Here is a 16,339-nt window from a genome sequence, read left to right as displayed (position 1 = left end):
AACATCTTTGTCATGTAACTTTTTGCTGGGTATGTATACTACTATATCCCAGCAAAAAAAAGTGAAAAAGGATGTAGCAGTAAAAATTCGATATTTGGATGTCAAAAATGAACCACAATATTTCAATGGCACGCTTTTGTGAATTTCATTCGTTTTTCAACAAAACTTGATGTACTTCAAATATATTATTTGTTGTGACTTTTCTACATCTCTTTTCTCACTTTTAACTGGGTTTTCATTTGTGAGGAAATATTTGGTTTGTAAATGCGAAAAATATGTAATCGCATTTCTAGATGAGATTAAGATGTCGTTTGTAAAGTATGACATCAATTATTTTTGCTGGGATGTCTTCAGTTTAAAAAAAATGGAATTGTTTTCGCTTTCTTGGAAGTCAATAAACATCACTTCCACAGATGCTAAAAAATCACTTAGTGCTACTTTTGTAGTGGTGATAAATGTAATTATTTTCGAAGTACTTCGATTTTTTTCGCTGGTATCTTCATGTGTGTTGTTAAAGGTACTTTACATTATGGGATCTTGTATTAATATACAAATAATACAAAGTACTATATGAACATTTTTTAAACATTTTTCAAAATCTGTTGTTTTACAAAATACAGAATTAACTCAAAGTTTTCTTTTGGTTTCTATTTTTCTTCATAAGCCATTTGAATTTGAAAAATATTTTTAATAATACATGAATGAAAATTGTTCAATGCATTTTCACAACAAATTTGATTTTGTATTATAGACAATGAAACCCTGATATTAATACAAAGTATTGTAATGTAAAACCCCTTTAAATTAATCGATTGCAGAGGTGTGTTGTATTGAAAAAATTCAAATTATACTAGGTGTGCCCAAAAAATATCAATTTTATTTGGATGGGTCTTCTTTTGTTCAATAACTGGTGTTAAATTTTAGCCCAATCGGATAATGGGAACTCGTGCCGGAAATCGATTGAAAAGTGTAAAATTGAGTAAATAATAGGACTTCTTTAATTTAATGTATAGATATTTTTGTGTACTGCATACAAAACAAAGCACTATAGGAAATTTTCACCATTTCTTGTCCAAATTACGAAATTAAAATTTTTGAAAAACTAACAGAAGTATGTTCGAAATCTAAATAAGTTTTCATAAAACGATGGAGTGCAGCAAATTTTAATACAATTTCTAATAAAAGATTTCATAATAAAAATATAGTTTTTAAAAATTAAAAAATGGAAAATAACGGTGAAAGTGAGTACATTATTAATTGTTATTAATGTTTCAAATTTCAGCTACATATATTTGCATTATTAAAAAAAAAATAATTTTTGCAGAGAGTTATGAACCCATGTTTTTTTGTATAATTGATAATTTGAACATTGAAAACCCCAAGTTTTTAATTAAAATTTTATTAAAATACAATATTTTTATTGCCTCTTTTTCATACTAAACAATTTTAACTGTTAATTTCAAAATATTGTGTACACTTTAAAAAAATATTATGGAAAAAAAATTAAAAAACTAGGTAGGGTAGAAGGGGAATCATGCCATAGTGGCACATCTGTCAAATCCGAATAAATAGAAACCCGAGTAATCGATTTTATCACATTATAAAATTTTGTATTCGTTTATCGATTATCTATCATCCCTGAATGTTTAAAAGATTAATTTTACATATGATGGTAGGCAGACGTGATTAATTGTTTTTCAAAGGGCTGTGAAAATATTTCACTGTGTGAATTTTACAAATCTCCTTGGCGAATTTACATCATGGTAATTTGGTCAGTGCGGAAAAGTGAAAAAATATGTACATTAAGATGACATAGGAAAGCTTGAAATTGATAAAACTAAATCCTAAATGACTATGGATTAAGATTTAATAAATTTAGGCATTAATAATGCCTACAATGCGGAAATCTCGTTTTGAACAATCGGTAATGGGTTGTACTTACATAACTACTTACTTTTCAATGAATACTACATACTGTCTGCATTACTTGGAAGTACTCTAGTAATAACTTTCTTTTATTCTGATATAGAAGTACTTTATTTTCAGCTTTGTCATTTTCTTTGTTCATTTTATTTGATTGCGGCTTAAGAATTGTGTTTTACAAAATAGAAGACAAAATTAAATTTGTATGTGAAAACCATTATTTGACGCGTAATAAAGTAGCTAAGTACAGTGAGTAGAACATTTAATTAACAAACCGAAGTCCCTGGTTCGTATTCTCGCAGGCTCTTTTTATTATTAAAAATAAAATATCTTCCTAACAACTTCTTTGTAAGAGAAATTGCAAGTACTTCTTTAACTCCCTATTTGTAAGCTAGCGTGGAACTACTTGCCTCCAATGACATAACCGTGTTAAAATAATGACTTAAAATGTCAATGAAAAAGTAGTGAAGTGAGGTTTTACATAATAACTTTTTAACTCATTACTTTTTCAATGTTAGTTTATCCTGGAATGTTCACTGTAACAACCCAGCAAAAAATAATTTATGTCATACTTTACAAATGACATCTTATTTACATCTAAAAATAACATTTTTTGATGTGATTTTTCGATTTAATAAATAAAATACAAATAAAAATCAAGTTAAAAGTGAGGAAAGAGATGTAGAAAAGTCATTACAAATTACATATTTGACGCCTTCGTTAAAAAATCATAAACTCCTCCTAATAAATTAAAACTTTTAAGTATAGCTATGCCGTAGGATCAGTGATGCCAAGTGTAGGGATTTTTCCCTTTTTGTAGGGATTTTTTTCAAAAATTTCACGTGTAGGAAAAAAGGAAAGATTTTTTACAATTGTCAACTTGTAGGGATTTTTAAATTTCATAGTTTTTAACAACTAAAAATATACTCTTTCGTGTATTAAACTTTAAAATTAAAAATGAAATCAGTTTTAAGTGTATCGTTAGTAAAAATTCCGCTTGTAATTTCTACAATATATGTACCTACATATCGCTACAAAATTCGGGTTTCTTGAACTGAGGTCTACAAAACATGCGACATACTAAAATCTTTCATATAGATTTATCAAATTTCAAATATGTCTATTATTTTCGATGTGAAATCGATTTTTTGTAAAAGTAAAAACTAAAACCCACGTTTTCGTGAATATTAGACAACTAAAAATTTAATTTCAATTTAGATGAGAAACATATTAACCTCAACTATCTGAATCTGGATTTTTAAAATCCCTTGATTTGTTTAAAAGTTATTAAAAAAATAGTTAAATGTCATTAAATATTCATATCCATTTTACTTGAAACGACTTTTTGGATTATGCCAATCCTGTAGGGCGATATATTCTGACTCCTTATAGATAGAGTAGTCGGGAGCTTAATGCAGTAACTCAGGATTGAAAAAATGAATTTAATGTTCTGAAAATTTATAAAAGTAAACCGCAAAAAGTAAACGCAAAAGTAAACCTTATTTAAAATAATTATTTTATGAAAATTTTTTTGTTGAAGGCACATAAAATAAATTTTTATCACGATTCGATATACTGCCATAAATCTTTCAATTGTCTTGTTTTTTTTAATCTTAACTAAAGAGTCAGGGTTGGAAGATTTCTATGATGTAAAATTGAAAGAGAAAAAAAAAATTTAAATTTAAATTCTAGAAATTTCATTCCTAAAAATTAAAAAATACATATATATATATGTATATTATAAAACGGAGCTAATATTTTAGTTTTTGATGTTATTTTTGTATTTTTTTAAGATAAACTTTGAAAAAAATGGGAATAGTAGTATAGGGAAAAAAGGGATTTTTTCTCATAAGCGTAGGGATTTCTGAAAAAAATCTCCTGGCATCACTGCGTAGGATACACATTTTAATAGCACCATCATTACACATACAACATTCTACATTTGAAAACATAAATGATTTTTAAATAAAAATATATGTATATATAAAATATAATTTTAAAGGACATCGGAAGACTTACCAACCCTCTGATAAAGTGATCGCCTTTTAACTTGACGTTTAAGCTTCTAAAGCAATTTCAATTATAGCGGCGTGTTAAAAAAATATGGATACATTGAAATATGTTAAAGTAATATATGTACGTATGTATGGATACATTGATATATGTTAAAATAAGTAATATATTTACATATGTTCCTGTTCATTGAATGTATTAAAAATTGCCCTTTTATTTAAGAGTTTCTGAAAATTAGTTCCAACCATGCTCTTAAAGTATACATGAATTCAGCCTTAGTATATATATTGAATAATTAATATTCAAAAGATATTTATTGCAATTAAAAATTTAACTTACTTAAATATCTTACATAAAAAATAATAAATTTAAAATTTTGAACAATATTAATAAATGAAAAGTATAGTCAAAAAAATAAAAAAAATCTTAAACTATTATTTCTTCAATAGCCCTGGAAAATAAGTAAATAAGCCTACGGAATTTTAGATAGCCGAACGAAAATTGGCACATAGCTTCACCTTACCATTATTAAAAAGGTATTAAAAGTCACTACAACTATTGGCGGTCAAAGGTCACAAAATCAGCTTTTTACGAATATCTCACTTATTTATTAACCGTCGTAGGGGTATTAAAATTTTTATAGAGAATTAAATTTCCTACATTTTAGCTCCCCTTATTCACAAACAACATTTTTATTTTATAAAAGGTTTACAAAATTTCCATACAAAATCTAATTTATAAACCGTTTATAAAATAAAAATGTTGTTTGTGAATATGAGGGTAAGTATTTTGCATACCATTAGTTGTTTTCGAGCTACAGTGCATTATTATACCATACCATATACCATTCTGGATCATTATAGGTAGCGGAGTCTGTGTGTCTGTTAAAATCAATTTTCTGAAGACCCCAGATATCTTTGTGATCTAAATCTTCTATAATTCTTACTTAACTTTACTTTACTTAACTTTTAGGACTATTATATTATTATATTTGTTAAAAAATGTTTATTTTTATACCCTTCACCTTCGTGAGAAGGGTATATATAAGTTTGTCATTCCGTTTGTAATTTCTATAATATAATTTTCCGACCCTATAAAGTATATATATTCTGGATCCTTATAGATAGCGGAGTCGATTAAGCCATGTCCGTCTGTCTGTCTGTCTGTCTGTCCGTCTGTCTGTAAGTTGAAATCAGTTTTTAGAGGACCCCAGATATCGGCGAGATCCGAATCTTCAATAATTCTGTTAGACATGCTTTCGAGAAGATCGCTATTTAAAATCAGCAAAATCGGTCCATAGATGACGGAGATATAAGCAAAAATCCGAGACAACCTCTGAAAATTTCATTAAAAAAGACAATTTTTTCATGCTTTGATTAATAAGCAACAACAACAACGCTGCTTATTCATTGAGTATTTCGTTTCACATGTTTGGATGGCTGTGTGTTTCATTGGCATGTGTATATTATTTTTGTTTCTTGGTGTATTCAGTTTTGTATGTTTGGATGGCTGTGTGTTTCATTGCCTTGTGTATATTGTTTGTGTTTGTTGGTGTACAGTTTCGTTTGTTGGTTTTACTGCCTTGTGTATTTTGTTTTTTGAGTGTTTATTTCGTTTAGCGTTGTTGTTGTTCATTTTGTTTTGCTATTGCTATAATAATGATATAATCGGGAAAATTAAATAGGTACATAAATTTAAATTTTATAAAATTTATATTTTTTAAATACACTATGGTGAAGGGTATATAAGATTCGGCACAGCCGAATATAGCACTCTTACTTGTTAAGTTATATTGTTGTATTGGTTGTAGAATTGTCAACCCTATATGGCTCTGTGAGATTGGTTGTTAATAAAGATTTTTTAATTAAAAATTTAATAATTCTATCGGAAATGCTTTCGAGAAGTTTCCTATTTAAAACCTGCAAAATCGGTCCATAAATAACGGAGATGTGAGCAAAACTCCGAGACAACCACTGAAAATTTCGTCAAAATATAAAAATTGTATGCAGAAGCGAAAAAACAACATTCATATTGAGTTTGCTTGTGTATACGTTGTTTTTGCTTAATAACGATTGGAAACAAAAGCAACATTTGACATTAAACATTGTAGTTGTTTCCATGTTTTTTGTCATAGTCAATGACGTGAAGCAATTTATGACATTAACAAGTTTTTTAAGAACCATAACATTTTTGTCAAATTTTATGAGAATCGGCCGAAAATTAAGCCTAAGTTCCCCTTCAGAAAAAACTGGCTTAAAATACATGTATAGCAATGGATTTGGACATGAACAAGATAAATGATAAATGAAATAAATGATGATAAATGAACAGATAACTGGCTTAAAAAACATGGATTATTTGTCAAATTTCGAGAGGATTTATCCATATTTGATCATACTTTCTATACAACCCCTTTTACAGAAAATGATTATATTCAATAAATCGTTAAAACAAATGTATTATGATAACTTGTTAAATGAGCAAATTGTGGAAACAAATAAGAAAAGAAACGATTCATATAGTAGAATCTCTGACCTATAATGCAATGTCTTTCTATCGGATTTTCGATAGTGTCACAGGTTATAATTATGAATATAATTATTTTTACTTTTTGGAAAATGGCTACAAAATATTTAAAGCTGACTGACTCTCTGATTTTAATAAAATTTGGTGGGAATATTATTCTCAAGTGACCACCCTCGGAGTTAGTTCCCCCTAAGCACGCAAAATGGAACAAACTATAGGGGAATAATTGTTCATAATTGGCTTCATAAACAAGTGAAAACAATTTATTTTATATATGTTTGGTTTATAAAAGCGAAAAGTATGCAATCGCATTTTTAGATTTGATTAAGATGTCGTTTGTAAAGTATGACATCAATTATTTTTTGCTGGGGTCTAAAAAAATGTACTTTTAAGCTATTAAAGAATGTTGAAACCATTATGTATAACAAAGTCGGCTTGTGTTTATGAACGCTCAAAAATTTACCATGTTCAAGTTTAAAAAATAAACGCCAGCAAAAAAAAAAGGGTGGGAAAAGATGTAGAATTTCCATCACAAATAGTAACCCGAAGTGCTTCAAACTCAGGTGAAAAACCTATGAATTTTACATTAGCGTGTCATTTGAGGGATGTTGTTAATTTTTGACAACTTTGAACTACATCTAATCTTATCTTTAGAAGCTGTAAAAATCCGATATTTGTATGTCAATTTCAATGAAACGCTTATGCAAATTTCATTAGTTTTTCATCAAAATTTGAAGTACTTCGAATATGTTGTTTGTAGTGCCTTTTCTACATCTCTTTCCCCATTTTTAACTGTGTTTTCATTTGTATGGATATGTTTGGTTTATAAATGCGAAAAGTATGCAATAGATTAGATTTTAGATGTGATTAAGATGTCGTTTGTAAAGTATGACATCAATTATTTTTTGCTGGGCGCTTTATAAGCCCTAGAAGTAAAACTTTACGTACTTAAACATAAGCTGACTTTCTTCTGCATTCTGGTTTCAACATTCTTTAATAGCTTAAAAGTACATTTTTTGTAGATTTTCATCACCTCGAGTAATATACGGACACTATCAATTTCCAATTAAAATTTGTTCCTGGCTTTCTTCGTTTTTATTTTCAAATTGTTTTCATTGCTATGTCATTTGCCCACGAAGTCGTTAACCCACGATTTTACCAATATTTCTTACGGATTTCAAGGAAAATTTTCCACTTAAATCATTCAATTAGTTAAAATTTTAAACATTCATTTTCAATGACCTCTTGCGAAGATTTCCTTGATGATATATACATACATGATGCGTAATTACGGGGCTTATTAAATCATATTTTTTAATTTTCGGTATTTATAAACCCAAAACTTTTCTTTCAAATTCTCTTCAAAATTTAAAAAAAGTTTAATTTTGAAAAATTAGCTTTACAATTTTAAAAAATTTAACACTTCATAATTTTTCAACGTTTTTGGACTTTAAACGCTGATGAATCAATCTATAGTCTTAGAAAATTGTAATCTTATACTTTTGAATATTGTAAGTACGATGCTATTAAAATTTTATAAAAAAAGAAGGGCTAAGGAAAATAATTACGAAGAATTGTGACGTTGTGGGAAAAACGGAAACCAGACGTAGATTCAGCGTGGGAATATCTTAAGTTTTATAACATATTTTTTTAAGGAGGATTTCACTGCAGACCAGTGTAATTTATATCAAATGCTATTCTTTCATAAAATTTTCGTTAACTTGTTTCATATATTGAAAATAATGCCCATATTACGGTTTACCACACAACTCAGTTGAATAGAAATTGAATGTTTGGTATTATAAATTATGCTTAAGTTATAATTTATTTCAATTAATAGTGATGACTTTTTTTATTTCTAATCAATTTCAATTTAAAATTGTTTCTTAGGTTAGGTTGTTATTGGTAAAACCAAATAGAAAAATTTCAACTTAATTAGAGTTAAATTGTAAACCTAAAATACACTCCCGCTCACTTAAATAGGTTCACTGTTTTGTTTATATTGGTTATATTAAAATTTTTTTAAATTTTAATTTTAATAAATTTTTTTAATACCATGATGTCTTATATATCACTACACAGAAAAAACTGAAAAACGATTTCAATTACCAAAACCTCGTTTTCAATTATTTTATTTATTGAAGTTCAACCTATAACAAAAAATGTATATTCAATTACTACTTATAATTGATTTCGTATAAAAAATGTTTAATTTTTTAAATTTTTGTTGTTATTAAATACGTATTTGATTATACATTTTTATGATTCAAATACAAAATGAATTGAACCCTTTTAAAATTTTCGATTAATCATTTAATTGAAAATTTTTTAAGATTAATTTTTTCTGTGTAGATAGACAAACATTAGTGCAATACTTAATAACAGATTTTTTACATATTTTTTTTTTTCTAAAATACTACGCTTTTGAACAATATTTTTTGGCTCATTTGAATAGGTTCGTCATCTTTAATTGACAAAAACAACAACAAATTGCATATTTCATTTTTACAAGGTTTTAGAAAAGAATTACTAAGGAACATATCCGCCGTTACTTGATATAACTCCGAAAATTCGAGGTGATTAAGAGTTATAAAGTTTCTTAAGTAATGGCAAGGAAATTTCGGTCCAAGCCTATTTAGTTCCTTCAATTTAGGCTTCTTTTGTGTCATACTGTCTGCCCGACCTATACACATTATGAGAAAGAATATCCGAAACATTATGGAGGCCACTCCAAAATTTTTACATTCTGGCTTCGAATCCACCTTTTTACAGCCCTGGCGGTATTGATCGGGGCATTATATTTTTGAAATATCCACGGCAATGGTTCAAAGATATCCGAAAATGTGAAAAAGCTGTTTCCAGTATGGCATTACAATTATTACAATTCTTACTAGATGAAAGAAATTTAAACTCACATGTTTCATAATACGAAATTGCCGCCCACTACATCCCACATCCTCAACAGCTATTCAAACGACTCAGGTAGAGCTCTTCCTTTCAAAAATCATAAAAATAATGATTATATCGATCTGGACCTTCTAAATTAAACATTTTTTCATCCGAAAAAACAAGATGTTGATATAGCTTTTTATAACCATGTGTTCACGTGCAAACTGAAGAGGATTTCTCTTTACGAGTGGCATTTGGAGTGGCTTTTATTAATGTTTTAATATTTCTAAAGCCTTGACCCTTCTTACAATTCGTTTTACTGTAGCTAGGCTTGCTGTAACATCCACTTTTTCTCTAATTTTTGCTACAGAATCACTTGACTTGGAGGCAAATTTTATGAAATCTCTTCTGTCCGCTTTTGTTTTGACTCTATATGTAGTTCCATTTATGTTTTCTTAATATTCAATCTGTTTTCTTATAAAATTGCGAATAACATTCTGAATTTGCGCATTTTTTCTGCCAAATTCCTGAGATTTTGGACAGTTTCCAAAAAGGCTTGAATTTTGTCATTTTATTCTTTAGTTAATGGCTTACCGCAACATATTTGTTAAAAAATATATTGTCTATATTCACAGACACTAGAATATGAATGGATTTTACTCACTGCCAGCATTAAACTGATTTTATTCTGATTGAACCTAATCAAGTGAGCCCAAAAAATATAGCTAAAAACGTAGTATGTTAGAAAAAATATTATTAAAAATCCGCTATTAGGTATTGCGCTAATTTTTGTCTCACTAGTGATACCTAAGACATCATGTTATTATTTAAAATTTTAGTATTTCTAATTAGTCCATTATTTTTTGCAAAAAATTAATTTGAATGTAAACACAACAGTGAACCTCGTGTCCAAATCGGGGATATTTTATATTTTCCACCAATAATGTATATCAGTAGGAGTACAACAAAAATTGCTAGATAAAACTTGAAACTTTTAAAAAATCACCTTTTTGCAAGGCACACACATAATATACTTGGTAGTCTAGAATTTCGCGTAATCGTTATATTTTTTCATTTCTCCAACTTTTTTAGATATCTTGTACCAGAATGTATGAAAAGTCAAAATTCCCATCTGAGTTAATTTGATTCAATACTCCCCCCTAATGTAACCGAAAATCGCAACATTTTATAAAATGTTATCTTAAATTCGGAGAGAAGTCAAAATTATTATTAGGATATAGAAAAGAGTTTAGGTATCTTCATAGCATGTCCTTTTATATTTTTTAACACGTAATTATGTATTTATATTAGGGTTATGACCACGTTCGAATTGATTTCAATTCGTTTGGTGCGGGAACTTTGTCGACAACAGAAAGTCATACTGTTATATACGGTTGAGAAATTTTAACACTTTTTTCAATTCGCGATATTGTTACATTGGAATTTTTCCATTCAAAACATACACGTATTCATTTCTGGTTCTATTTCTTTAAAATATAATGGCAATTATTTTTATTAATTGCCAACAAAAAAAATACCAATAAAACTTAATCGATTTCTCTAATTCTACTTTTTCTACTTATTTAAAAATTTTTATCAAAAGCACATTTAGCATTTTTCAACAGAAATATAGGGTAAAATTCAATGAACAGCAACTACATTTAGCGAACATTTAAAATATTTACAATTTAAGGTTTTTTTTTTTTTGCTCAAATGATGTGTATTAATAATTTTATGAATATGTACAATAAACATGTGTTCCCTACGCGCGAGTATCTAAAAATTAATTTTAATGTTGCATATTTTCTTTTTATTTTTAGCTAATTTTTTCCATAATAGGTATCAAATATTTAATAATAATTAAGTTTTCCGAGAATAGTATAAACATAGTATAATAGTATGTAAGTTAATAAAGTAATTTAATATGATTTGTAAGGAAATAATACGATTTGTAAGGAAATTGTTGCGCAATTGTTGAAATTGTGATATCATACCTCTTTCGAAAATTTTTGGATCAGTAAATCTACATGTCTACTGATTTTGAGCTACAATTTTACATAACAAAATCTTCAGAATATATTTATAATTCTTCAGGAAAAATACGGATATATGAGAACAAATTGACACTTTTTGGATGCACTAAAAAGCAGAAGAAAACAGAACTAATGTTTCGAATTTTTACATAGCAAAATCTTCAGAATATATTTACAATTCTTCAGGAAAATTACGGATATATGAGAACAAATTGACAGAATATATTTATAATTCTTCAGGAAAAATACGGATATATGAGAACAAATTGACACTTTTTGGATGCACTAAAAAGCAGAAGAAAACAGAACTAATGTTTCGAATTTTTACATAGCAAAATCTTCAGAATATATTTACAATTCTTCAGGAAAATTACGGATATATGAGAACAAATTGACACTTTTTGGATGCACTAAAAAGCAGAAGAAAACAGAACTAAATGTTTCGAATTGAGAGCGTTTAAAAAATGGTTAGGTTAGTTTTAGTCGAGGATATATGTATACTACATCAAATACGAATTGTGCTTTCGTCAGAGGTTTTTTACCTGTAACAACATTGCTCTGCAGATATTTGCATCTAATTTTGACAGTTTAAGAAACATTTTTATTTTGTTGTGATCCTTTTAAGAGTAATGATGTTATTAATGTTAATATATGGATTATACATATAATAAAACTCCGCCAAATTAACTTGTATAATGAGAATTTTAGATTTCGTGACATTCTTAATAGAACATTTATCATAACTAAGCGGTAAGAAAAAAAATTATTCATGTTAGGATTTTATTGTATTTTTGAAGCTTTTTTTAATGTAAAATTAAGCTTATTCTTCGCAATTAGTCCTATAGAAATAGTTACCCGGACGTTACTATTCATTTTTTTCATGAAAAGGAGCACACAACAGCCCCGATAGTGGCCTTGGTGTATTTCTTCGGATTTGATGTACTATACATCATCCTATCAACCTAACCTAAACTTCTATTCAATAACCGATAACATGAAAGTTTAAACTACAAACGCCGAACACACCAGAGTCATGATGCGTTTCAAGGAAGCAGTTTTTTTAAAGTGCAAAACATTAATTTGGTCATAGATATTTAAACAGCCAAATAGTCAAAAAGGTAAGAGTGATTCCGCAAATGTCCATAATACAGATTGCTGCAGAGATTAAAAAATAGATTGGGATCGATGTTTCTGTAATTACGGTTCGGAGGTCACTGCAACAGGCTAAGTACAATTGTCATGTTGCTATTTGTATTTATTTTTATATTTCATATAATCGTTCTAAAATGAGATAACTGAACAAGTGCAGTTCTCGGATGAACAAACATTTAATATCTCTAGCTATGAATGCAGCTAAAAGGCGGACATAATCCACAATGTTTTGCTTTTATAAAAAGTTTTGGTTTTTCTAACTTAGTGTTGATCTTTTTCTATATCGTTTGGCGGCATTCATAGCTAGAGATATTAAATGTTTGTTCATCCGAGAACTGCACTTGTTCAGTTCAGCGGATTATTTCCGCTTTAGGAATGATATTATGTGAAAAAGGTAGAATGTAAATATTATATAAGAAAATCTCTCTCACAAAGTCGCGAATAGTTTCATTTACCAGGCTCGTTCTCCTTATAAGACGTACAATGTTTCTTATGTTGTAATACATGGGATTGTCTGATATCAATCCAATAGAACATTTGTGGCAACAATTTGATATCCAAGCAAAAAGTGGCTGAAGGAGATACATGTAAAAAAATCCAAAATATTAGAACGGGGATAACCAAAATTTGGTGAATTTTATACCAAATGCTGAAATAAGTTATAAAACAAAGCGAATTCGCAATCGTATACAAAACATTTCGCTATTAAATAATATCAAATAGTTTTTAATAGAATGTGCCACTAATTTTGTTCAACATAATTAGTAAATGTTTCCTTATTTTTGAAATAAATGGTAATATTATGTACATTCCAAGATACAACATAGTGAATTTTGTGGAAAACTAGTCTCTCTATCCAGTAAAAATATTTCTTTATTAAAATCCTCTTCAATATGACCAATAAAACGATCATAAGTTTGTCAGTGTATGTAGTTATAAATAAGTTAGAAAAAAGTTAACACAATTTTTAGGTAACTCACAAAATCGTACAGGGTTGTTTCATTTTTAAAAAGTGTGAGAGCAAAAAAAATTTGAAAGGCAAAACTTGCTCGTGTACGTCCGCGTAAAATATTATTTCCAAATTAAAGAATTTACACGATTACAATATACGTACGACTTGACTTTTGGAAAATAAAATAAAATTGCATTGCGTTTACACGATTCGTAAGACAATAAAAAAGTAAAACGAAAACAGCTGTTATCCATTTTCTATATCCCTGATATAATGCAACTTGGTTTATGTATATTTTAGTGGGTTACAAACATCAGCACCTCCCCACTATGGCAGTGTAAATTATAAACATCGTTTTGAGAAGAATAATTTTGAATGTTTTGTTAAATAACTTTTATACAAATCGTGGGTTTTGAAAAATTAAACCAGAAGAGGATAATATATTTCTCATCTAAATTTAAAATGTTTGCTTGATTGAACGTGAAAACGTTTGCAACAAATAATCTAACTCCCACCGAAAATAGTAGATAATGGATAGAACTGTGTGAAAGACTTTAGAACGCGCATATGGCAGCAAATATTGTCAAAAAACATCAATTTTGATTAAAATTCGATTAAATATATTATAATAACTAATCTGATTATTAACTGAAAGGATTAACTTCTGAGATATCCCAATGAATGAAAATTTCTTCAGAATTTCGTGTTACGAAACTACGTACCAAATGTATTAATAAGCTCATAATTGAGAAACTTGTAGGTACCATTTTTGGAAAAGACGTATTTTTGTATTAAGGAACGTTTATCATGCTTAGTTCATCAATACGCATCATTTGAGTTTTGTTCATACAAATAAATATTTGTATATGATAATCTAAAATAAATAAAAATCTTATGTATATTTACCTCTGCCTCATCATCAACAACTTCTTCTACCACTTCAGCTCTATACTCCAGTAATAGGTCTTTTAACGGTTTAGCATCTATTTCGCGATTAATAAAAGCATGTTGTAGCAACGCTTCAGTAGATGGTCTTAGTTGTGGATCCTGTAGAAAAAATTGTAAACATTTAATATATTATGTTAAAAAAATTAAACAAGCAAAAGAAAATACAATAACAATGTTGTCGAAAATATAGTAAACGTTGCACATAAATATTATTGCTAAGATATTTTCGCATGTATATAAAAATTTTAATTAATATCCTCTGCTATTTTTGTTGATTTTGTTGGCATCTTATGAACATATTTTTTATTTATTTCTACGAAATAATTGAGGTACGTAAATATGTATTAGAGTGTCCCGAGGAACAGCCTTTTGAAGAATTTTATGTAGTAATACCTCTCAATCGATGCGTATTAACCCTTTCCGTGGTTTTGTCGAATATATTCGGCATTGCAATAGACTATGTTTTAAGTCATTCAATTTTTAACTTTAGTTTTAATTTTCTTCTTTTATATTAAACTTAAGACTTTATTATATTTATAATTAAGATTTTGAATGATCTTCCATATTTTTAAAGTATTTTTAAATCAGGTTTTAAGAAATTATCACTAATGACTACTTTTGAAAAAGTGCTTTTTAACAACATATAAAAAACAGCTTCATTTAATGTCCAAAAAAATAGTATTTTGCTAGATCGGACTATACGAATTTAAATTGTATTGTATTGTTATAAGTGTAAGAAGACATTTTACAAAACAATATTTATAAAAAATATTGGTGGTACTTTTTGGTGACAGTTTTTGGAATGTGGAATATATTCGACATTTAACTTTGATGTCTTATATTTTACTAGGGATAACTTTAATTCAAAAAATATTATTTTTCCCGAATACAGCATACTTAAATTATATTGAATACAAGTTTTCAAGTTTTTTTCTCGACATAAATTATTTTTGACCCTGAAAGGGTTAATTTACTGAACACGAGAAAAATAAAAAAATATATTTTTTTTGAATGGTCCCTTCTTCCCACTTCTTTACTACCCAGCAAAAAATTAATGATGTCATATTTTACAAACGAAATCTTAATCACATCTAAAAATGCGATTGCATATTTTTCGCTTTTATAAACCAAATATTTCCTTACAAATGAAAACCCACTTAAAAGTCAGAAAAGAGATATAGAAAAGTCACTACAAATAACATATTCGAAGTACAGCAAATTTTGGTAAAAAAATCAATAAAATTTACTTAAGCATGTCATTGAAAGAATATGGTTTATTTTTGACATCCTAATATCGGATTTTTACTGCTTCTAAAAATAAGATTAGATGTAGTTAAAAAAAATTAACAACATCCCTCCAATGACACGCTAATGTAAAATTCATAGGTTTTTCACCCAAATTGGAAGTGCTTCAAACATGTTATTTGTGGCGAAAATTCTACTTCTTTTTCCTCACTTTTTTTGCTGGGTAGCGATTGAAAATCCTGATCTCAGCATAATTTTTGAAAAATAAAATATCTTCGATTTTTTTTTGAAATAGGCCTCAAAAATCCCGTAATTTTGAGCTGATTGCGGGAAAAATAATCTTAAAATTTTTGTAGAGTATTTTTGGTCCACAAAATGATTTTTAGTGGTTTGGAGAGGCATGTTATTTTCATTTATAACGAAATAGGTGTCAAAGTTGTCGTAATTTTTAGCTTACACAAAAAAATATTTAAAAAGTAGTTTGGCATTTTAGTTGGTCCATTTCAGAATTTTTTGAAATTTATATGCCCCTTTATAATACGCTAAAAGTCGTTTTGCGGTTTCAAAAAATATTATTTAACTCAAGAACAATTTTATTTGTTTTTTATGATAAAGTTAGTTTTTTCACCGTTTAATTCACCGTATGGTTTCTGACAGC

At 28.0% G+C, this 16,339-nt stretch overlaps 1 protein-coding gene across 3 annotated transcripts in view; it reads right to left on the bottom strand.

The window, feature by feature from the left end:
- Window positions 1-16,339, bottom strand: part of LOC119609823 (serine/threonine-protein kinase 10) — a 113,764-nt gene that overhangs the window by 76,298 nt on the left and 21,127 nt on the right. For all 3 annotated transcript variants that reach the window (XM_037964782.1, XM_037964800.1, XM_037964791.1), the window contains exon 5: window positions 14,395-14,535. In XM_037964782.1, coding sequence (XP_037820710.1) covers window positions 14,395-14,535 — 141 coding nt within the window. The remainder of the gene's footprint in view (window positions 1-14,394; window positions 14,536-16,339) is intronic.

This window comes from Lucilia sericata, unplaced genomic scaffold (assembly GCF_015586225.1).
Source record: "Lucilia sericata isolate MDLA Ls3-8-SP2 unplaced genomic scaffold, ASM1558622v1 Contig000025F_arrow, whole genome shotgun sequence".
NCBI lineage: Eukaryota > Metazoa > Arthropoda > Insecta > Diptera > Calliphoridae > Lucilia > Lucilia sericata.
This window is presented reverse-complemented; position numbering and strand designations above follow the sequence as displayed.